The sequence below is a fragment of the Oncorhynchus masou genome, chromosome 24 (genome assembly GCF_036934945.1).
Source record: "Oncorhynchus masou masou isolate Uvic2021 chromosome 24, UVic_Omas_1.1, whole genome shotgun sequence".
NCBI classification, from domain to species: Eukaryota; Metazoa; Chordata; class Actinopteri; order Salmoniformes; family Salmonidae; genus Oncorhynchus; species Oncorhynchus masou.
The window spans coordinates 52,401,948-52,427,342 of record NC_088235.1 but is presented as its reverse complement, the minus strand read 5'-3'; the positions used below and the strand labels follow the sequence as shown (position 1 = coordinate 52,427,342).

Genomic DNA, 25,395 nt, shown 5'->3' with positions numbered 1-25,395 from the left:
TGCTTATGTGAGATACTTGTCATTAGAATGTATCCTTTTGGACTATAGTGTTGGCAGTTGCACTTTTTTCGAAGCTGGGGCTCAGTCATTTGGGGCCCAGAGAGGGGAGAGGACAGGCTTGTCTTTTACGTGTCTCTGGTGCTATGCAGAATATCAGAAAGGGAAGAGGACAGGATGGAACATTGTCTTCATATGTGAATGTATCTGTTAAACCATGTGAAGGATGGATTGATTAAGGGTGAACCAATTACTTGTCTGTGCGCAATTACAATGTCTGTGCCCAAGTCACCCCCCTCAGTGAGCTTATCCATGAGTGGGGTCAAGAAGGGGTTTACTTGACTTGGGAGTATATAGAGTTGACAATTGAGTTATGCATTGGAAAAGGTAATGTTTTGGTACTATGAAGTACCAGGAACGAGATTAGAACCTCGTTTTAGAGACCAAACTGAGCGATAATTTATAGCGAATGCAATCTGGCTAAGGGATACTCCTTTCTCAAGTAAAAGGCCCTTTGTGAAGAGTTCCTAAGATATGTGGTTCGTCATGTAAGTTAAGAGGGGTGTATCTTTGCTACAAAGGATTTGGTTTTTCATTTTTCTCTGAATAGAAGCACCATAATATTAATCAAATGAATTAAACCAAATTTCTTAAAATCAATCCCATATACTATGTTATTACAACAAAGGTTTTAAATGCTCTAGTAATGCCAATATGAAATACTATCAAATGCTTTTCAAAGATGCCCTCTGGTGATCAAACTAGCAGTAACTTGCAGTAACAGAAAAAATGGCTGAGAATGAAATGACGTGCCACAGAATGGCTCTTGAGCAAGATGGCACAGGACTACTGCGATAAATTTGTGGAGTACTGTTTTGACCTTACCTGCCTTGACAGCCTAGCTTGTCACATACACATGGTTAGCAGATGTTAATGCGAGGGTAACAAAATGCTTGTAGTGTAGCGAAATGCTTATCAAGCAGATATGTGGCCTTCTAGCAATGTCACATATGTGCCTCCACTAGACTAAAGGAGAGGTCCACTTCAATCCTCAACACCAGTGAATATATAAGCTCCTAGGAGCCTGCTCAATCTAAGGCCCCTTCCAAACCCTAGCCATACTTTCATCACTGTGATGACAAATAACACTATCTTAACTTGTCCAGAGTTAAAGAAGTTGAACACAAGACAGATCATTGAGTGGATAAAGGATGAACAACGGTGTTGGAATCAAAATGTGGACAAAATCAGGGTGCATGTTAGAACCAGGTATAAACATGGTTAAAGATGTACCTGGACAGACCCAACCGATCACATAAATGTATGCTGAAGGTTGTGAAACTTCTACTTCACAATGGAGATAAAGATGTCTACCTGCCTTCTTGATCTTATCCCCCAAACTACTTTTTACTGTGTCTAGGGTAGTTAGTGTCAATAATTCTATGAATACAATTATAAACAGCATGTCATCGTGTTATTGTGCTCCAATGATGCCTTCTTAAATTGCCACTGAAAGGATTAATATAGACTGTATGGAATTGAATTGAATGTTATATATTATCGACAGTTGCAGCCAGTAGTCTCCTCACCACTCAAAGTCAGCCTCGGTGCATGGACAGGAGTCTGGCATCTGGGAGATGTACTGATCTCTGGTTTTGACACATCTGGTTTCGGGCTTCAGATTATGAAAGATTCTCTTCACTCCCATAATGCAGACTTTACCCTGTGAGAAATAATGTATTATTTGAAATAATTAACTACAACATTTCAGAATTTACTTTATTTTTGGATGAGTCACACCCTGATCTGTTTCATCTGTCTTTGTGCATGTCTCCATCCCCTACAGGTGTTCCCATTATCCCCTGTGTATGTATACCTTTGTTCTCTGTTTGTCTGTCAGGTCTTACCAGCGTGCTTTCCTGTCTTCCTTTTTCTCAAGTTTAGTTTCCTAGGTTTTCCGGTTCTGACTATTCTGCCTGCCCTGACCCCAAGCCTTCCTGCCGTCCTGCACCTGCCTGACTCTGACCTAATTACGAACTGTTGCCTGCCCTGACCCCGAGCCTGCCTGCCGTCCTGTACCTGCCTGACTCACCTAATTACGAACCGTTGCCTGCCATGACCCCGAGCCTGCCTGCCGTCCTGTACCTGCCTGACTCTGGCCTGATTATGAACCCCTGCCTGTCCTTGACCTGCTCTTTGCCTGCCCCGTGTTTACAATACATATCTGAGAACTGTACTATCCGCCTCCTGTGTCTGCATCTGGGTGCTATCCCGAGGCGTGATACGGTGTAACAGTTTCAAAGAAAAGCCTCTGAGTGATGAAGTTCTCTTAATATATCGTTTTTTAAAATACATGAAAATGTGTATAATTGCTAATTTGTTCTGAAAGTGAATACATAGAAAGTATCCATAATTTTGAGACAAATTTGAGACAGAAAATGGGTGTGGTAGGACATCTCTCTTCATACTGTATTCCATTGAAATAAAGTGCCCAAATCCATTACAAATGTATCAAAGTGGTTGCTCTTACATCATTGTGTAACTGCCAGGTCTGATAGTCGTCTGTGTTACACCTTCTGTTAAAGATGGCCTTGAAGTCTATTTTGACAAGCTGCCACTCAGAACGATGGCTGAAATGGCCAAATATTCTGCAAACACAAAAAGTAAAGGATGGTGAAAAATGTCTGAAAAAAGAGTCGCTAGCTAAAATGTATTAAGTAAAATACCTTTTAATCATACAAGTGGGAGATGAAAGGCTGCCTGAGCTAACCACAAGGGATTTGTACAATGACTCAGAAGAGTAAAAAGGGAAAATAAATAAAAAAGTGTCTAACTTCTGACAGCGAGTACATGTTTTTCACTGTGTTCGAAACAAACTCTTTCTTTTCAAAACGTCCATTAAACTTTCAACACATTGCAAAATGCATACTATTAACCATAGAGTGTTTGTTTTGATTCTTACGTCATGATGAGGGTGTCCTCCCCTGGCTCTCCTAAGACTCCGTCTACATAGAGAGGAGAGGGGGTGAAGCTGTATTTGTTCCAGCGTTTTCCCTCATCAAAACTCAGCCTGGATGGAGAAACAACATGTTGGCTCTCATGCATGGCTCATGTGGAACCCTCACCATGCATAGAATAGATTGTACTGTAACGCTAACATTAGGTGGATGTTCAATGCTTACATAATACAGTCCATAAAACATTTATAGACAAATGTAATTCAATGTTGATACTGTAACAGTATGCACGGAAGTTGAATGTTAAAGGAAAAAATACCATATATGTCTGATGGGGAGAGGTGTGTGTCGAATGGCCACTAGGGCACCACCCTGGTTAAGAAAGAGGACACTATACTCCTCCTCAAATACCTACAAACAGGACAGGATTTCATCACATTTTCAAAGGTCAGAGATGTGCATACCGTTCACGTATACTTTTGATGAGTGATGGATTTGTATCACTGTAGGCTACTGCTATTCTTCTATATCATGTAACACAGCCACAGATTACATTTTATTTTTAAGTGAGAAAACATCAAATATTATCAGCTCCTAAGAAGTTCTATGGAAAAAATAATACAATCTTCCTTAAACCAGTATCAATGGCATGTGATCAAGGGTAAAGCAAACAATATCATGCATTATGCATCCAGAGTTTGCTCCCTCCAAATTATAAGCAGATTGATCTTTTCTTCTACGTGTTGTTTTGATTTTGTGTCACATTTCATTGGAACCTGTCTCTTTCAGTCACAGTACCTCTCTCCAAGTGTTGCCAGCATCTGAGGTGATGAAAATGCTGACATTATAGGCGGTAAGCTCGGGCCCAATGGTACCTAGATGTAAAAAGCAGAGCATAGTTATAATGTAAACACTTTCATTATATGCCTTCTTAACCCACATTAAAATATATTTCATGCACAATGAAATAAAAATACAGATGAAAATATTCTGCCACAGGCTACAGCTCTCCTATAAAGGGAGTATTTATACAGCCAAAAACAGAGATTCAGAAATTCAAACTCTTTCTTCTGTTTCTGCTTTTGCCAAACATCTGGCAGATTCACAGATCACATTTACAGATCAAACGGAGCTGACTAAAATGTTTTAAGCCAGAATCCCACCATTTACTTGGGGAACAGAGTTAAAGATGAAAGGGGTCTTTAAGGGTAGAAAAAGAGCAGTGTAAGAGTTGGGCAACCACTGCAAATTGTGAACCTTAAAACCTTTTATGGCTGCAATCCCGCTACCGGGGTCGATATGACAACTACCAGTGAAAATAGAGGGAGCCAAATTCAAACCAGAGAAATATCATAATTACAATTCCTCAAACATACATGTGTCTTATATCATTTTAAAGTTAATCATGTTGCTAATCCCACCAAAGTGTCCGATTTCAAATAGGCTTTTCAGCGAAAGCACAACAAACGATTATGTTAGGTCTCCACCAAACCACAATAAGCACAGCCATTTTCCAGCGAAATATAGCTGTCACAAAAAGCAGAAATAGAGATAAAATTATTCACTCACCTTTAATTATCTTCATCAGATGACACTCATAGGACTTCATGTTACACAATGCATGCATGTTTTGTTTGATAAAGTTCATATTTATATAAAAACATCTGAGTTTACATTGGCGCATTAAATTCACTAGTTCCAAAAACAACAAGTGGTTTTGCATAGCCACATCGTTTCAACAGAAATACTCATAACAAATGTAGATGATAATATAAGTTATACACATGGAATTATAGATATACCTCTCCTTAATGCAACTGCTGTGTCAGATTTTCAAAAAACATTACAGAAAAAGCAACCCATGCATTAATCTGAGACTGAGCTGAGAACAATAGCCAAATTAGACGCCATGTTGGAGTCAATAGAAACCAGAAAATACATGATAAATGTTTCCTTACCTTTGATGAACTTCATCAAAATGCAGTCCTAGGAATCTCAGGTCCACAATAAATGCTTGATTTGTTTGAAAATGTCCGTTATTTATGTCCAATTAGATACTTTGGTTAGCGCATTTGGTGAACAATTCCAAATCACAAAGCGCGTCCACTATAACATGACGAAATGTCCAAAAGTTCCGTAACAGTCAGTAGAAACATGTCAAACGATGTACTGAATCAATCTTTAGAATGTTGTTTCCATATATCTTGAATAACATCCAACCGGAGAATTTCAATGACTACAGATGACCGGTGGAACGCAGGTCCTTCCCCTGTGAACGCGCATGGTGAAAGTATGGTCAACTCGTGGCAGTGGTGACTATTTCCTGTCTCATTCGACCCCCCTTCACATTAGAGTCATCAGACAAAGTTCTATTGACTGTTGACATCTAGTGGAAGGCGTAGGAAGTGAAAACTCATCGATATCTTTCTGTAATTTCAATGAGAGCTTGATTGAAAATCTGCCACCCCCAGAAAATAATCCAAACAGGAAGTGGAATTTCTCAGGTTTTTGCCTGCTATACTCACAGACATAATTCAAACAGTTTTAGAAACGTCAGAGTGTTTTCTATCCAATAATAATAATAATAGCCAAATATTAGCAACGATGACTGAGGAGCAGGCCGTTTACTATGGGCACCTTTCATCCAAGCTACTCAATACTTCCCCTGCAGCCATAATTAAGGAGAGCGGAGGTCCCTGTGGTAATTGCTAATGAGGGTAAAAATAAACAAAAGACACAGCTAAACATTTCAAATAGTACCTACCTGATGCTACTATAATTCCTGGAGCTGATTCCTTACTGACTATGTTTCCAGACGTGTATGGGTTGTCAGACACATGGAGATGCAGGTGTAATGAACAGTAGGGCTGAAAATCAACAAAAGAAAAAAAACATAATGTGGTTTATAGACAAAAACAGTTATAGGTTTTCAGATATTGGCCACTTTCAAAAGCAGACTCACCTGTACACAGTAGAGTCTGGTTCCCTTCAGATCAGTGGTTGGAGCCTGTAGAAGATGCCAGTCTCGCCCCTTATTGTAAGTGATAAACGTTTTCACTTGGCCCTCAACAACTTTATTTGACAAGAACACCCCTTTTATCCCTGCTACCTAGGAACATTGAGAAACAGACATGAAAAAAAATTAGGGGCAAAAGCTACAACTGTAAATTATTCAAACATAAGTAAAGCTGAAGCCCTAGTTTTGAGGTGAAAGTGAAGTATTCTGTACATAATAGCATTTATGACAGGGAACACTATCTTGGAGAACGTTGCAGACTAGTGGTAGTCTGGGGGTAGAAGCATTTGGCCAGTTTTTGCCATGATGCCCCTATACTGTCTGCATTTGAGTGATGGAAACGGGGAGAACAAGCCATGGCTTGGGGGCTGGCGTCCCTGATGATCTTTTTGGACTTCCTGTGACACCTGGTGCTGTAAGTGTTCTGGAGGGTAAGCAATGTGCACCTAATCGTGGGTTCGGCTGAGAGTACCACCCTCTGTAGCGTCTTGCGGTCTGCGAGGGTGGAGTTGCCGTATCAGGCTGGGATGCAGCCCAAACGTACACTACCGGTCAAAAGTTTTAGAATACCAACTCTTTCAAGGGTTTTTCTTTATTTTGACTATTTTTGACAATGTGGAATAATAGTGAAGACATGAAAACTATGAAATAACACATATGGAATCATGTAGTAACTAAAAAAGTGTTTAACAAATCAAAATACATTTTATGTTTGAGATTCTTCAAATAGCCACCCTTTGCCTTGATGACAGCTTTGCACACTCTTGGCATTCTCTCAACCAGCTTCACCTGGAATGTTCCCACATATGCTGAGCACTTGTTGGCTATTTTCCTTCACCCTACAGTCTGACTCATCCCAAGGCATCTCTATTTGATTTAGGTCAGGGGATTGTGGAGGCCAGATTATCTGATGCAGCACTCTATCACTCTCCTTCTTGGTAAAATAGCCCTTACACAGCCTGGAGGTGGGTTGGGTCATTGTCCTGTTGAAAAACAAATGATAGTCCCACTAAGTCCAAACCAGATCGGATCGTATATCACTGCAGACTGCTGTGGTAGCCATGCTGGTTAAGTGTGCCTTGAATTTTAAATAAATCACAGACTGTGTCACCAGCAAAGCACACTCACACCATCACACCTCTTCCTCTATGCTTCACATCCATTCACCTACTCTGCATCTCACAAAGACATAGCAGTTGGAACCAATCATCTCCAATTCGGTCTCATCAGCCCAAAGGACAAATGTCCACTGGTCTAATGTCCATTGCTGGTGTTTCTTGGCAAGCAAGTCTCTTATTATTATTTGTGTCCTTTAGTAGTGATTTCTTTGCTGCAATTCGACCATGAAGGCCTGATTCACATGTGTTTGAACTATGTGAAGCATTTATTTGAGATGCAACTTCTGAGGCTGGTAACTTTAAGAACATATCTTCTGCAGCTGAGGTAACTCTGGGTCTTCCATTAATGTGGCTGTCCTCATGAGAGCTAGTTTCATCATAGCGCTTGATGGTTTTTGCGATAGCACTTGAAGAAACTTTCAAAGTTCTTGAAATTTTCCATATTTATTGACCTTCATGTCTTAAAGTAATGACGGACTGTTGTTTCTCTTTCCTTATTCGAGCTGTTCTTGCCCTAATATGGACTTGGTCTTTAACTTCTTGATACTACCCATCCCGTATCCGGGATCGTGAATACAGCCTCAGGCTCATTACCATAACGCAACGTTAACGATTTCTGAAAATCGCAAATGAAATGAAACTAATATGCCTGCTCTCAAGCTTAGCCTTTTCTTAACAACACTGTCATCTCAGATTTTCAAAATATGCTTTTGAACCATAACAAATCAAGCATTTGTGTAAGAGTGTTGCTAGCTAGCTTAGCATTTAGCGTAGCATTTAGCACGCAACATTTTCACAAAAACCAGAAAACCAAATAAATAAAATCATTTACCTTTGAAGAACTTCGGATGTTTTCAATGAGGAGACTCTCAGTTACATAGCAAATGTTCAGTTTTTCCTGAAAGAATCTTTGTGTAGGAGAAATCGCTCCGTTTTGTACATCACATTTGGCTACCGAAACGAACCGGAAATTCAGTCACCAAAACGTCAAACTTTTTCCAAATTAACTCCATAATATCGACTGAAACATGGCAAACGTTGTTTAGAATCAATCCTCAAGGTGTTTTTTCACATATCTCTTCATTGATATGCCGTTCGTGGAAGCCTGCTTTCGTCTCAGAATCCCATGGAAAAATACCAGCAGCTGAAAATGACGCAACAATTTCGACGGAGGACACCGGGCGGACACCTGGCAAATGTAGTCTCTTACGGTCAATCTTCCAATGATATGCCTACAAATACGTCACAATGCTGCAGACACCTTGGGGAAACGATAGATAGGGCAGGCTCACTCCTGTCGCATTCACAGCCATATAAGGAGACAATGAAAAACAGAGCCTCAAAAATCCTGCTTATTTCCTGGTTGCAGTTTCATCTTGGTTCTGCCTGTAGCTCCTGTTCTGGGGCACTCACAGACAATATCTTTGCAGTTCTGGAAACCTCAGAGTATATTCTTTCCAAAGCTATCAATTATATGCATAGTCGAGCATCTTTTTGTGACAAAATATTGCGCTTAAAACGGGCACATCTTTTTATCCAAAATGAAATAGCGCCCCCATAGATTTAACAGGTTAACCAAATAGGGATATCTTCCGTATACCCCCCCCTTCTGTCACAGCACAAGATGTGGGTGCTATGGGGTGATTGTCATTTAGACAATGTCAGTGAAGACACGTTCCAGCTGGTCAGCGCATGCTCTGAGTACGCATCATGGTAATCTATCTGGCCCTATGTCCTTGTGAATGTTAACATGTTTACAGGTCTTACTCACATTGGCTACATATATCATGATCACACAGTAATCCGGAACAGCTGGTGCTCTCAAGAATGGTTCAGGTTTGCTTGCCTCGAAACGAGCATAGAATGCATTTAGGTCATCTGGCAGGGTCGCGTCACTGGCCAGGTTGCGGCTGGGGTTCCCTTTGTAATCCGTGATAGTTTACAAGCCCTGCCATATCCAACGAGTGTCAGTGCCAGTGTAGCAGGATTCAATCTTAGTCATGTATTGACGCTTTGCCTGTTGGATTGCTCGCCTGAGGCCATAGAAGGATTCCTGATAAGCTTCTGGATTTGTGTCCTGAGCCTTGAAAGCAGCAACTCCAGCCTTTAGCTTAATGCAGATATTGATATAATCCATGGTTTCTGGTTTGGATTTGTATGCACAGTCACTGTGGGGATGTAGTGGATGCACTTATTAATGAAGCTGGTGACTGATGTGATAAACTTCTGAATGCCATCGGATGAATCCCGGAACATATTCTAGTCTGTGCTTGAGAAATAGTCCTGTAGCTTATCATCCGCTTCCTCAGATCACTTTCGTATGGAGCGCATCACTGGTTCTTCAAATCAAATCAAATTTATTTATATAGCCCTTCGTACATCAGCTGATATCTCAAAGTGCAGTACAGAAACCCAGCCTAAAACCCCAAACAGCAAGCAATGCATGTGTAGAAGCACGGTGGCTAGGAAAAACTCCCTAGAAAGGCCAAAACCTAGGAAGAAACCTAGAGAGGAACCAGGCTATGTGGGGTGGCCGGTCCTCTTCTGGCTGTGCCGTGTGGAGATTATAACAGAACATGGCCAAGATGTTCAAATGTTCATAAATGACCAGCATGGTCAAATAATAATAAGGCAGAACAGTTGAAACTGGAGCAGCAGCACGGTCAGGTGGACTGGGGACAACAAGGAGTCATCATGTCAGGTAGTCCTGGGGCATGGTCCTAGGGCTCAGGTCCAGCATGGTCGAATAATAATGGTTCTTCCTGTTTGAGTTTTTGCTTTTAAGCAGGAATCAAGAGGATAGAGTTAGGGTCAGATTTGCCAAATGGAGGGTGAGCTTTGTATTCTGTTTGTGGCGTAAAGATGATTTAGAATTTTGTCTCCTGTAGTTGCACTGGTGACATGCTGGTATAAATTAGGTAAAACGTATTTCAGTTTCCCTGCATTAAAATCACCAGCCACTAGGAACACGACCTTTGGATCATAATTTTCTTGTTTTCTTCAGGCCCTATACAGGCCAGCATCAGTTTGTGGTGGTAAATAGACAGCAATGAAATATATAGATGAAAACTCTCTTGGTAAATAGTATTATTTATTAACCTAAAGTTTATCATGAGGCATTTTCACACAGGCGAGCAGAACCGCGAGACTTAATATTAGAGATCTCACACCAGATGATGTTAACAAAGAAACACCCAGCTCCCCAATTGAACTTACCCGGGACTGCCGTTCGATCCTGCCAATGTATGGAAAAACCAGCTAGATGTATATTATACATGCTCTTGTTCAGCCACGACTCAGAGGAACATAGGATATTACAGTTCTTCAGGTCCCGTTAACAGGCTAGTCTTGAACGGAGCTCGTCCAATTTTTTCTCCAGTGATTGTACGTTCGCCAATAGAACAGAGGGTAGAGGCAAATTATTTATTCGCTGTCGTAGTTTCATCAGGGTGCCCGCACGTCAGCCACTCTTACATCGTCTCTTCCTTTTCTGAGTCTCTGGGATTAGGACCTGGTCTGGGGTGAGCAGTAGGTCCCGTACCGGCGACTCGTTGAAGTAGAAATCTTCCTCCAAATTGAGGTTAGTGATTGCTGTTCTGATGTCCAGAACCTCTTTTCGGTCATGGTGGAAACATTATGTACAATGTGTTTCAGTGCAAAAAATAGCAGAAATGTTCAGGGGCCCGTAAAACAGCAGATATTCACCACAACGCTATTCTGTATCTAAATAGTACTTAAAATAGTAAAGAAATACCATTTGTTTGTGAAAAAAATGGGAATGGGAAAAAAATGCGTTGATATTCGAACTTGTGCTGAGTAGGCTACCGATACTTATTCAATCCAAAATATTCAATAAACACAATCACTGACATAGACGTTTGGATTAGGCCTAATACAGTTATAGGGCAGGACTACACAATGCAAACCTCAGCACTATGAGTTGTATCCAATTGTTCCTTTCTCTGTGTCTGTGTATAGGAAACCCCCTTAGTCCTTTTTTAAATATAATTAATTTGAACAAGTGCAAGGTTTCTGCAGTTTGACAGGCTTTCATCCTCCCCAAGGCCAGGAGTTTTTCCAGTTTTTTTTTAAACCATGTGACTTGATTAGAAAAACTCTGGTCCCATCATAGCTCATATTAAAACTTTTAACAACAGATTAATTACGTCATAAAGTATAAAGTCTGGAATTTCAATTAGTTTGGTTATCAGATAAGGACAAACTACGGGCCCTATAATATTTTTTCCTCACACCATTATGGGACCTGTGGAGCCACCTCTGGTCCTTTTTCTACAGTCGTTAAGATTGATATAATAGAAGTGAATAATTAATTAATGTGTGTAGACCTGCCAACTTTGCTAATTTACGAATGCTACATACAGTAACTTATAAAGTTATATCATCATTGTTACACATGGACGTGCTAGTTAATGGCTAACAAACCTCTATACTTTATAAATACAGATCATAAGGATCTGATACTGTATGAATGAATAGATGCTAATCCAGGTTTCTAACAACGCTGCATACTTGGATATTGCAGTTCATCATGACTAATGTACTGTATGTGTTTGCTTAAGTTCATAATGTAGGAAATTAGGGGGAACAGCCAGGATCAGGGCTTCAACAATACCTCCAGCTCTTACAGGGTAAGTACAGTCCAGTACCATCTGTGCCATAAAGGTTGAGACCTCTTGGCAGAAGTGGTAGTGTGCATACAAACAGGGATGGCAGTCTAACAAAGCCATTGCTACATACCTCATATAGGTCTATCATGATGTTGCCCTCTGGTCCCCCACTGCTCACTATGTTCTCCAGGGCCAGAGTGAAGAAGAGACCTCGGGCCTCTGACATGTACAGGTTGTAGGAGTCATTCTGGTGCCAGTCCTGCACTGCTGCTACCACCTGGTTATCATCTGTGCTGATTATCTGCAAGTCCTGGTGAAGGAATTATGAGTTAGGATACTATGTCATACAATATAATCCAATACAAAACTTTATTTAGTTTCAGGGCTGCAGTGGTACCACTGGGCACAAACTGGTTGAATCAACGTTTCCATGTCCTAAAAAAATAAATCAATGTGACGCTGTTGAATCAATGTGGAAAACTGACTGGATTTTCAAAAAGTAATTTAAGTAAATACATTTGGGGAATGTTCGTCTTTATTTTTTTTGCCTAACTTTTAACCTCAATCTAATGACATGGTTCACATTTCTTTTGATTACACATTGAATTTATGTTAACTGACAACTCAATAAAATGTTAGTCAAAACTAGACGTTGAACTGATGTCTGTATCCAGTGGGGTAATTCTGTACAAAGCTGTACAACTATTATACTGTTAGTATGGTGTTTGTACATCTGTTCTGTGTTGGGATCCCTCTGTGAAAGCTTTAAAACATTATTGAAATATGTATTTAAATATACTGTCTATATATACTTTCTATTCAATATTTGTATGTTAATTTTATTAAAGTTGGCCTTGGAAAAGCAGAAAAAAGCAAGAACATATATTTTTTAGAAGTGTTATTAATATCAAAACAGTTTTTCACTGGATTCTAAACAGGATAGTAGTAATACTCAACGTAATATTTCCAACCCACCTTTGGTAATATGTACTTAGGTAGCTTCATTGGAAAGAAAGCATTTCTTTTGTAAGACACATAATGGACAGGCCGGCCACCCATTGGTACCTAGAGAAACCAAGCAATTTCTATTTCATTTAGAGCAAATTATTACAACGAATCACTGTAAATTGGGCTAACATACTAATTATGCAATAGTCTTAGTTGTATGTTTTTATACCATTCTCTCTTGGTTTATGGTCATTAATACCTACAAGTTTACTGTACATTAAGATGAACAGTTTTAGAGAATTTTTATTATAACAGAAACATTCAAAATTCCCACCTGAATGAAAACATACTGGTCCTGAACGACCAGGGAATCAGGGCTGATAAATCCAGGGAAAGGCCTGCCTTTGTTGGCCTCTGAGCAGTTCTGCAGCTTACACGTTATATACTGGGACCCTATAACAGACGGTAAATAATTGACACAATGTAACAGGAGAAAATAAGTGCTTCGGGACTATTTCATTGAGTCTAGCATTAATTGCATTGATAGTAGAAAGCAGAAAAGCAGGGAAGCCAATTTCTATTTCCACTATTAACAGAGATGGAATGAGTGTCCCTGCGTGTTAGCTACAGCCAAATGAGCCATTCTCCTCAGGGACAAGACAGTAACACTGGAGCCCTTAAGGAACAGACACTCTCAACACTCCGTCCAACTTAAGAGTCCAGTCCGACCCCTTACATCAGGAGTTCACAAACCTTTTCACTCGGGCCCCCCCCCTTCCAGCATTTTATTGGAATTTTTTTATTTCACCAGGTAGGCTAGTTGAGAACAAGTTCTAATTTGCAACTGCGACCTGTCCAAGATAAAGCGTAGCAATTCGACACATACAACAACACAGAGTTACACATGGAATAAACAAAACATACAGTCAATAATACAGTAGAACAAAAGAAAACAAAATACAGTGAGTGCAAATGAGGTAAGTTACGGAAATAAATAGGCCATGGTGGCTAAGTAATTGCAATATAGCAATTAAACACTGGAATGGTAGATCGGCAGAAGATGAATGTGCAGGTAGAGATACTGGGGTGCAGAGGAGCAAAATAAATAAATAAATACCAGTATGGGGATGAGGTAGGTAGATAGATGGGCTGTTTACAGATGGGCTATGTACAGGTGCAGTGATCTGTAAGCTGCTCTGACAGCTGGTGCTTAAAGCTAGTGAGGGAGATGTGAGTCTCCAGCTTCAGAGATTTTTGCAATTCGTTCCAGTCATGGGCAGCAGAGAACTGGAAGGAAAGACGACCAAAGGAGGAATTGGCTTTGGGGGTGACCAGTGAGATATACCTGCTGGAGCGTGTGCTACGAGTGGGTGCTGCTATGGTGACCAGTGAGCTGAGATAAGGCAGGGCTTTACCTAGCAGAGACTTGTAGATAATCTATAGCCAGTGGGTTTGGCAACGAGTATGAAGCGAGGGCCAACCAACGAGAGCGTACAGGTCGCAATGGTGGGTAGTGTACGGGGCTTTGGTGACAAAACGGATGGCACTGTGATAGACTTCATCCAGTTTGTTGAGTAGAGTGTTAGAGACTATTTTATAGATGACATTACCGAAGTCGAGGATCGGTAGGATGGTCAGTTTTAGGAGGGTATGTTTGGCAGCATGAGTGGGGGACATCCCGCACCCCCCTTCCCCATGCGTGATAACGGGCCATGTCTATCTCTATGGGCACAACCCCTGTGCATGACACAAACTGTTCACACCGCTCTTGTTGGTGGGGAGAATTTTGCAGTTTAAAGCAAATCTTCTTGCAATTCTATACATTTTGCTATGTTTAATGTTTATTCATGTGATATTTGAGTAAGAAAAAAGTTACAACAATATCTATGGGCAAAAAAAAAAAAAAAAAAAAGCATTAGCTGACATGGGATAGCTCTCTATGGTATGCAATGACTATCATAACGAGAGGAACTGATGATGCACTACCCAATTTTGAAATTGCACCTTCTGCGTTCTAATGTACCGTACTAGAATAACACCTGCTCTTTCTATGACATAAACTGACTAGGTGAATTCAAGCGAAAGCTATTATCTCTTATTGATGTCACTTGTTCAATCCACTTCAATCAGTGTAGATGAAGGGGAGGAGACAGGTTAAGTCTTGAGACAGTTAAGACATGGATTGTTTATGTGTGCCATTCAGAGGGTGAATAGGCAAGACAAAAGTGCCTTTGAACGGGTATGGCAGTATGTGCCAGGCGCACCGGTTTGAGTGTGTCAAGAACTGCAACACTGCTGAGTTTTCCATGCTCAACAGTTTCCCGTGTTAATCAAGAATGGTACACCACTCAAAGGACATCCAGCCAACTTGTCACAACTGTGGGAAGCATTGGAGTAAACATAGGCCAGCACCCTGTAAAGCAGGGATCATCAACTAGATTAAGCCTCAGGCAATTTTTTTTCTTGAGCGGATAGTTGGAGGCTGGAATAAAATAACAAATAATTTGTAGACTGCAAGTCTGCCCCGTTGGCTGGCAGTTGGGGAACCCTGCTGTAAAGGGTGTTTAGCAGATAGAAAATGTCACTTGTGTGTGAAAATGAGCCCAAGAATCCCTATAATAAAGTCCTCAAATAAGATGTCCTAGACGTGATGATGACTCACGTCTATCAGAAACACTGGTCTCCAAGTGAATCATTCCTGGCTCTTTGTCCAAACCCAGTTTTGACCTGTGGGGACAGGAGAGGCAACTGAGGAACATAGCAAAACATCTATCCAATTATGATATGTGCATCATATGGTATTTGTATTTGTGGATTTGTAGTAGTATCAGTTAATTCATGATTTGAACATTTTCGTCAATGATGTGTGAATTTATCTCATGATCCAGATATGATATCTTAATTGAAGAGTATACTGTAGGTGTGCCTTGTGATGAAATAAATAATCTGTTTAACAAGATGAAGAAGAGATCAAACTGTATGGGAAAGATGAATAATCATTCTGTTTGTTCTCATCTATTCCAAAAGGACCCTGTGACAGTGCTTCGCAAAGTCATAAAACAAGTGAGTGACCAGAGATACTCATTTACAAATGTCAACCCCTTTGTTCAATTGCGCTATTAAAACATCAGCTTTCTAGAGAGGACAAAGTCATGTTGGAAAACATTTGAAGGAAAACAATGTTTGTGATTTCCATTTCGATTCAATTAAATTATAATAGGGAACCTAGCTGCATGAAAAGTTGATCCCTTTCTCTTTGAAAATATAACAATGACAAAACAAACATTTCCCACAAACATGACCCCATCAATCACTGGGCCTGTGTGGTAATTCAAGGGGAAGGTACTTCGGAGCCATTTCATGCTCTTTCAAAAGAGCCACGACTGGGAAGCAGCGGTTAAGTGTAGAGTGCCAAGTGTGACCACTTGTTGCATTAATAGCAGCTAAGTGTGGAAGAAGATGGGTTTCTCCTCACATTCCATAGTGTGTCAGTGTCTGAGACATAATAACAAAAGTGCCCATCTTGCTTCCCTCAGTACTCCGTAATTGTCTTTCTGCTCCATCTTTTTCTAATGGTCTTTCTGTCAAATACTTCATCATCTTCTATTGGAGAACAGCAGCCAGTTCTTAGATAGGCTGCTTCTATGTTCTTCTATCACTCCGGAATGTATGGACTACATGCCTGCATTGTGTGAGCTATGCTGCTCATTATCAGGTTGATGGTGTAACTCTGCCAAGTTGAGGCTATTGTAACATAAACTGCAGTATGTGAAGCAGCAACATATTTGAAGTGTATATTAACTGAAAATATGACCTGTATTTTGTCCTTGACGAAATATGCATGCCCTACCTGAATGTAATATTCCCATCTATAGAAGCCATGCTTTGTTATGATTGTGAACGGTCAGATAGCTAGCAACAACATAAAAAGATGCCATGTGGGGAATCGTATGTGGCTCGTTTCAGCTAGTTGTATCATGTTCTTGATACAATGTCTTGTTTTGAGTGAATTGCTTTCAATGCTAACATGGATCAAATGTGCTAGCTAGCTCACCAACAACTGTAACAATGTACTTGAGAGACAACAAGTGCTCATTGTGCAAATGTATTTACGTTTTCAACAAACATTTGGAGACTAAATATAGTTAAAACATGTCAACAATCTAAGCCAACACTGTTTTGCCCCCTAGTTGAGCATGTGTACAGTAGGTATTGTTGCTAAACAACCAACCCGTCTATACGCACAAACTGTAAATATACTGTACCTCCATACACAACACACACATACTGTAAATATGTTAACAATGTTACCACAGGTTGATAAGTAATTGTAAACTAGAATGAATTCATCATATGACTAATGAAGAAACTAATGTATTACTCAATATTGTATCCAGCTCTACTGTTGTATCATCTCCACCAGGAAATCTTAGGGCAAATATATCAACTGTTTAGAACAAGAGGCCAATAATGGCTTAAACTTGATGGTACATTGCTTCCACTGCATCTATCTTTTGTCCCTGTTTTGGGCTAAAAACAAATTCATCATCATTTGTTTGCAAGTGACAAAGTTTGTTAAATACGTTTGTCTAATTTTAGTCCCAATATTAGTAAATGTGAAATATGAACAAATTAAGGTATTCTAATTGAGTTATCCACTTTAAGAGATGATGATGTCCAAATGGTGTAATTTATCAAAACATTAAAAGCTACCTGATCACCCAAAAAGTATTAATCTCCCTTGCTTCCTTGTAAAATAAAAAATATTATGTTTAGCAAAAACACATTAATATTATAATTATCTGGCAACAGGCACTACTGCATTAAGTTACTATATGTCTTGCAAATCATGTAGATTAGAGACCATTAATAAATACATTATTTCTTAAGCACAACAGTTGGAACTTGAAAAAATAGTGTACAAATATCTATTTAAACTATTAATTTGTTCATCAGGACCATACTTGTATCTACTACAGTGCCTTGCAAAAGTATTCATCCCCGATGGAATTTTTCCTATTTTATTGCATTATAACCTGTAATTTAAATATAATTTTATTTCGAATTTCATGCAATGGACATACACAAAACGGTCCAAATTGGTGAAGTGAAATGCCAAAAATAACGGGTTTCAAAAAACTCTAAAGAATAAAAAAATTTAATAAAATTGGTGCGTGCAGTAGTATTCACCCCCATTGCTATGAAGACAATAAATAAGATCTGGTGCAACCAATTACCTTAAGATGTCACATAATTAGTTAAATAAAGTTCACCTGTGTGCAATCCAAGTGTCACATGATTTCAGCATATATAGCGTTGAAGTCGGAAGTTTGCATACAATTAGGTTGGAGTCATTAAAATGTGTTTTTCAACCAATCCACAAACTTCTTTTTAACAAACTACAGTTCTGGCAAGTCGGTTAGGACATCTACTTTGTGCATGGCACAAGTCATTTGTCCAACAATTGTTTACAGACAGATTATTTCACTTATTATTCACTGGATCACAATTCCACTGGGTCAGAAGTTTACATACACTAAGTTGACTGTGCCTTTAAACAGCTGGGAAAATTCCAGAAAATGATGTCATGCCTTTAGAAGCTTCTGATAGGCTAATTTAAATAATTTTAGCCAATTGGAGGTGTACCTGTGGATGTATTTCAAGGCCTACCTTCAAACTCAATTCTTCTTTGCTTGACATCATGGGAGAATCAAAAGAAATCAGCCAAGACCCTCAGAAAAAAAATTGTAGACCTCCACAAGTCTGGTTCGTTCTTGGGAGCAATTTCCAAACGCCTGAAGGTACCACGTTCATCTGTACAAACAATAGTACGCAAGTATAAACACCATGGGACCACGCAGCCGTCATGCTTCTCAGGAAGGAGACGTGTTCTGTCTCCTAGAGATGAACATACTTTGGTGCGAAAAGTGCAAATCAATCCCAGAACAACAGCAAAGGACCTTGTGAAGATGTTGGAGGAAACAAGTACAAAAGAATCTATATCCACAGTAAAACGAGTCCTATATCGACATAACCTGAAAGGCCGCTCAGCAAAGAAGAAGCCACTGCTCCAAAACCGCATAAAAAAACCCAGACTACGGTTTGCAACTGTACATGGCAACAAATATTGTACTTTTTGGAGAAATGTCCTCTGGTCTGATAAATGAAAATAGAACTGTTTGTCCAAAATGACCATCATTATGTTTGGAGGAAAAAGGGGGAGGCTTGCAAGCCAAAAAACACCATTCCAACAGTGAGGCATGGGGGTGGCAGCATCATGTTGTGGGGGTGCTTTGCTGCAGGAGGGACTGGTTTACTTCACAAAATAGATGGCATTGTGAGGAAAGAAAATTATGTGGATATAAGTTGACTGTGCCTTTAAAAAGCTTGGAAAATTCCAGAAAATGAGGTCATGGTTTTAGAAGCTTCTGATAGGTTAATTGACATAATTTGAGACAATTGGAGGTGTTCCTGTGGATATATTTCAAGGCCTACCTTCAAACTCAGTGCCTCTTTGCTTGACATCATGGGAAAATCAAAAGAAATCAGCCAAGACCCCAGAAAAAAAATTGTAGACCTCCACAAGTCTGGTTCCTCCAGTAATTTTCAAACACCCGAAGGTATCACGAAGGTATCACGTTCATCTGTATAAACAACAGTACGCAAGTATGAACACCCCTGGATCACACAGCCGTCATACCACTCAGGAAGGAGACACGTTCTGTTTCCGAGAGAAGAATGTACTTTGGTGCGAAAAGTGCAAATCAATCCCAGAACAACAGCAAAAGACCTTGTGAAGATGCTGGAGGAAACAGGTACAAAAGTATCTATATCCACAGTAAAACGAGTCCTTTAACGACATAACCTGAAAGGCCGCTCAGCAAGGAAGAAGCCACTGCTCCAAAACCGCCTCAAAAAAGCCAAACTACAGTTTGCAACTGCACATGGAGACAAAGATAATACTTTTTGGAGAAATGTCCACTGGTCTGATGAAACAAAAATAGAACTGTTTGGCCATAATGACTATCCTCATTTTGAGGAAAAAGGGGGAGGCTTGCAAGCTGAAGAACACCATCCCAACCGTGAAGCACGGGGGTGGCAGAATCATGTTGTGGGAGTGCTTTGCTGCAGGAGGGACTGCACTTCACAAAATAGCTGGCATCATGAGGCAGAAAAATTATGTGGATATATTGAAGCAACATCTCAAGACATCAGTCAGGAAGTTAAAGCTTGGTCGCAAATGGGTCTTCCAAATGGACAATGACCCCAAGCATACTTCCAAAGTTGTGGCAAAATGGCGTAAGGACAACAAAGTCAAGGTATTGGAGTGGCCATCCCAAGGCCTGACCTCAATCCTATAGAAAATTTGGGGCAGAACTGAAAAAGCGTGTGCGAGCAAGTAGGCCTACAAACCTGACTCAGTTACACCAGCTCTGTAAGGAGGAATGGGTCGAAATTCACCCAACTTATTGTGGGAAGCTTGTAGAAGGCTACCCGAAACTGTCAGGATTTGGCCAGGGTTGTTCCGGGTTTTTGTCAGTAGATGTCCCCATTGTGCTTTTTGTCCCTGTGTTTTTCCCTTGATCCCCATTATTGTTTGCACCTGTGTCTCGTTTCCCCTGATTGTATTTAAACCCTTTGTTTCCCTCAGTTCTGTGCTCTGTGTTTGTATGTTAGCACCCTGCCCTAGTGTTCTGTGTGCTCTTGTCGATTCCGGGTGAAGTTCTTGTGGTATTCTGTTTTTTTGTTTTTGTTTATTTTTTGGTGAGTTTCTTTTGAGGTCTTTTTGTGTTTTTCCTACCACCTTTTGGATTTGCCATTTTTTGTATTTTAGGATTTTTTCTTTATTAAATACACCGTCTTAAGTACTGCTGTGTCTGCCTCATCTTCTGGGTTCTGCTGACTATTCGTGGCTCAGTTGGTTAAGTGACTGTTTCTCACTCCGGAGACCCAGGTTCGAAACCGGGTCCTGACAGAAACGTTTGACCCAAGTTAAACAATTTAAAGGCAATGCTACTAAATACTAATTGAGTGTATGTAAACTTCTGACCCACTGGGAAATAAATAAAAATAAATAATTCTCTCAACTATTATTCTGACATTTCACATTCTTAAAATAAAGTGGTGATCCTAACTGACCTAAGAAAGGGGATTTTTTACTTGGATTAAATGTCAGGTATTGTGAAAAACTGAGTTAGGCCCCAGAGTCCGCAACATCACTAAGCAAGGGGCACGACCAAGCAAGCAGCACCATGAAGACCAAGGACCTCTCCAAACAGATGAGGGACAAAGTTGTGGAGAAGTACAGATCAGGGTTGGATTATAAAAAAATATTTGAAACTTTGAACATCCCACGGAGTACCATTAAGTCCATTATTAAAAAATGGAAAGAATATGGCACCACAACAAACCTGCCAAGAGAGGGCCACCCAACAGAACTCACAGACCAGGCAAGGAGGGCATTAATCAGAGAGGCATCAAAGAGACCAAAGAAAACCCTGAAGGAGCTGCAAAGCTCCACAGCGGAGATTGGAGTATCTGTCCATAGGACTACTTTAAGCCGTACACTCCACAGAGCTGGGCTTTATGGAAGAGTGGCCAGATATTTTTGGCCAACAAGGAAAACGCTATGGTGGTGGCAGCATTATGCTGTGGGGATGTTTTCCATCGGCAGGGACTGGGAAACTGGTCAGAATTGAAGGAATGATGGATTGCACTAAATACAGGAAAATTCTTGAGGGAAACCTGTTTCAGTCTTCCAGAGGTTTGAGACTGGCACAGAGGTTCACCTTCCAGCATGACAATGACCCTACGCATACTGCAAAAGCAACACTCGAATGGTTTAAGGGGAAACATTTAAATGTACAAAGACCAGACCTCAATCCAATTGAGAATCTGTGGTATGACTTAAATATCGCTGTACACCAGTGGAACCCATCCAACGTGAAGGAGCTGGAGCAGTTTTGCCTTGAAGCCATACCCCAAGAGACTTGCAGCTGTAATTGCTGCAAAAGGTGACTCTACAAAGTATTGACTTTGGTGGGGGGGGGGGGTGAATGAATAGTTATGCACACTCATGTTAAACATTTTTTGTCTTATTTCTTGTTTGTTTCATAATTAAACATATTTTGCATCTTCAAAGTGGTAGGCATGTTGTGTAAATCAAATGATACAATCCCCCCCAAAATCATTTTTAATGCCAGGTTGTAAGGCAACAAAATTGGAAAAATGCCAAGGGGGTGAATATTTTCACAAGCCACTGTATATGCCATCTATTGAGTTCAATTCCGGTACTAGCAGGTACTTCTTGAGATTAAATTAATTGTGTCAATTCTGATGGGCTATCAGTTCAAAATGCTGTCAGTAGAGGAAAGAGTGGTACTTTGTTTTCTATGAATATTGTATTACAGAGACTTGAAGTATGTGTCCAATGATGATAGAAAGTGATTTTTACTCTCACCAGTAAAATCTGTTGGGGACTACCCTGTCATGCACGAGCTGCCATCTTCTTCCAAATTCAACAGAGACGTACAGCTGCAAGAAAAGAACATCCTATAGTTTAAAAAATCAGAATAGAAATAATAACATTTTATTCCAGAGTTAAAACTAAGAGTTAAAACGAAGGAAACATTAGACCTGGAGAATTCTCTCCCTCCATTTTAGGGACTGTCATCTATGTCTCATGGAGGGTCATTCAACATTTCAATTATATTGCTTTGTTTTTTCACTTTTTGCACTGCACTTCAGAGCACTTTGATTGTTTTTGTTATGAGTGCTGTATAGCTGAATCTTTAAAGCAGGCTTGAAAATAGTACTTTATATTTGAAATAGAGTTCATGATTTAATGCCTTGTGACTATTTGAGACAGAGAGAGAGGGAGATAGCGAGAGACAGATTTCTTTTAAATGCCATGCTCGTTTTGGCTCCCAGTGGTTCCTGTCTATGGCCATAGGATTTGTCCCTAATTGACATTAGAAAACGACACACTTAACCATCAGTATAAATTCCCTTTGCATTATGCTATTGACCTCCCTCTTTCAGCAGATTAGGGCTGTTTTACTTAATCTTAGAGCACATCACACATAGGGAACTGTTGTATAATACATTTGTTCTGGACAATACTATTGCACAGTAAAAGACAGCAAATAAATTAATTAATATAAAAGCAGAAACAGAAGAAGGAAACCATACAGAGAGGAAAACAATCACACATTTATATTAGCATAAAGATATGGAGTAAACTCAGGGATGACTTCTCCCCAGCTTCTTCACGTCGACCATATTGATGGCTCTCAATAAAGCATCTCATCTCTCCCCCTCACCATTTATCTTACTTCTCAGCCTTTGACTGCACTCTCTCTCATAATCAAGTCTTTCAGTAGCAGGATGGGAGGGGAGAGTTTGATCTCTGTTATGTTGAGTTAAACAAACAGTAGGGTTCTCCTTGAGAATAATAAGCGTGGTCTCCGTCTCCTGTTTGGGACATTAACTAAGTCCACTACTCTGAAGAGAGCACATTAATGTGTCGGCTACTAGGAGGTGGGAGGTGCTTTCCCCACTGGAAGATAATGATGCTAATAAAACAACAGGCAGAAGTGTGGAGCACACAGCTACGGTTGAAGTAAACATCTTGTTAAAGCCAATAAGTTCAATAGACTCACTGGAATTAACAAGACCCTTACCGCAATCAAGTTGTGTGTGTTTTCTCCCCACTCCTCACTACTCAGTTATAATTGACCGGATTCTCTTTACCTTCTGGTCATGGCCGTAAGCCAGGATCCAGTCCTCCTGCTCGGGGTGGAAGAGGAGGCTGAGGATGTCGAAGGCTAAGTGGTACCTCTGATAGGATGCGCCCTCATCAAGACTAATGAGCAGGCTGCTCTCCACTTCTGGGTCGGTCAGTAACATGATCTGAGATGAGAGAGGACGGGTCAGGAGACGAAAGGAGAGATTTATAAATCACAACATTTAGCAATAATTATTATTATCCATTCATGTCCGTAATGATTAAACTTGCTAATTATACTATAGTCATGAGTTTTTCCTTTAAAAAGAAATACATGAAAAAAATCATGTGAATAGAATACATGCAAAAGAACACGTATGGTTTTCGGACATGTGTGAACAAATCACTTGAAAAAATGTAATGCTACGTGAAATTTTGACTGGTAAGACACGTATGGTTTTTGGACGTGTGTGACATTTCACATACATTTTACACGTGAAGAAATAACGTGAAAAATGTAATGTGGGAAAAACAGACACGTGGTTTTCAGACACGTGAAGTTTCTCATGACTCAGATACATGCAGTTAACCAATATTTCTCGTGATATTTATTATACATTTGGATTTTTCAATTTCACATGTGAAAGTTAGATTTTGTGTTGTTTTCCTACATGTGAAACTGCAAATGTGGTATTCACATGTGATCGATTTTCACATGTACTTGCAATTCAACTTGTGAAACCGCAAATTTAAAATGTGCAACTGCATTTCACGTGAGGTGAAAACATGTTTTTTTTTCTCACGTGAAAAAGTTGTGTTAACATGTGAACTCTAAATTTAATACAGATAGTGTCACATGTGAAATGTACACCTGGACTCAGAGGTAGATGGTAGATAGTAAATGTAAATCCGGGACACTCAAAATAGCATGATATGTTACGTTTCGTGTGCTATGTATTCATTTGTGGATGTCCATCATCCATTTTGTATCATATGTTACGAATTACAATTCATATGATATGTCACAAAATTGCAAAACATATGATATGCCAGGTGGCTAACATTAGCTAGGCTAGGGTTTAGGGTTAGGGATTAAGGTTAGGGTTATGTTAAAGGGTTAAGGTTAGGGGAAAGGTTAGCTAAGTATTTGCAAAGTAGCTAAAAAGTAGTAAGTAGTTTCAAAGTTGCTAATTAGCTAAAATGCTAAAGCTGTCCGTGATGAGATTGGAACAGATTGTGTTGTTAGACATTCGCGTTATACCCCTACCCATCCACCCTGACCAACCACCATACTTTAGTTTTTTGCCTGAAGTAACCTTCTATCTTATGTAACCTTACCATACAGTATGTAACATATAAATCTGATTTGAGTGTCCCGGATTTACATTTAGTATGCTATTTGAAAATATGCTTTCATATACGAAACAGCAAATTTGACATGTGTTTTTTTTGTAAGGGTTAAAAGGACAGCAAACAGATATGGTAATGGTATGGTACATGGTAAGATCAGATACATGTACGAGGACATACCTTTCCTTTGTTATTCGGACTCACGTACAAGTAGCTTAGTAATGTTTTTGGTCCCACCTTTTCATTAAGTTTCTCATATGTGGTTCCATAGTCTATTGACCTAGAATTCAATTATGGGATTAACAAAAATGTGTTATTCTGCTGTTAATGGTGAGAATGAGAGCACGGAGCAATATCAGTGATAATACCTATGGCTATGCAGGCAAGCAGAAAATTAAAACAGGATATAATACAACACAATTTGCCAGTTGAATAGAGAACTGTTTCATTATCAGAATAAACATGGATATATGCAAGAGAATTATATGATTTGTCGTCAAAGTAAAACATTCAGTATTCAAGTCTCCTAAAATGTTGACACCATAATGACCATTATAAATACCAACCCTGTATCTCAGTACTATCATAAAAAAACTAGTTTGATAACAACTGTGGTGGAGTTGGACACAGTTACATAATCGTATTAGAAAAATGA

General features: G+C 39.7%; 1 protein-coding gene across 1 annotated transcript in view; it reads right to left on the bottom strand.

Moving 5' to 3' along the window:
* Positions 1-25,395, bottom strand: part of LOC135511399 (VPS10 domain-containing receptor SorCS1-like) — a 132,064-nt gene that overhangs the window by 42,492 nt on the left and 64,177 nt on the right. Inside the window, exons 4-17 of the mRNA XM_064932923.1 lie at positions 24,921-25,020; positions 23,417-23,575; positions 22,125-22,198; positions 15,327-15,391; positions 12,999-13,117; positions 12,692-12,781; positions 11,847-12,026; positions 5,917-6,063; positions 5,719-5,821; positions 3,753-3,829; positions 3,274-3,365; positions 2,960-3,067; positions 2,528-2,645; positions 1,587-1,720 (exon numbers count right to left, since the gene is read on the bottom strand). Of these exons, the coding sequence (XP_064788995.1) occupies positions 1,587-1,720; positions 2,528-2,645; positions 2,960-3,067; positions 3,274-3,365; positions 3,753-3,829; positions 5,719-5,821; positions 5,917-6,063; positions 11,847-12,026; positions 12,692-12,781; positions 12,999-13,117; positions 15,327-15,391; positions 22,125-22,198; positions 23,417-23,575; positions 24,921-25,020 (1,566 nt within the window). The remainder of the gene's footprint in view (positions 1-1,586; positions 1,721-2,527; positions 2,646-2,959; positions 3,068-3,273; positions 3,366-3,752; positions 3,830-5,718; positions 5,822-5,916; positions 6,064-11,846; positions 12,027-12,691; positions 12,782-12,998; positions 13,118-15,326; positions 15,392-22,124; positions 22,199-23,416; positions 23,576-24,920; positions 25,021-25,395) is intronic.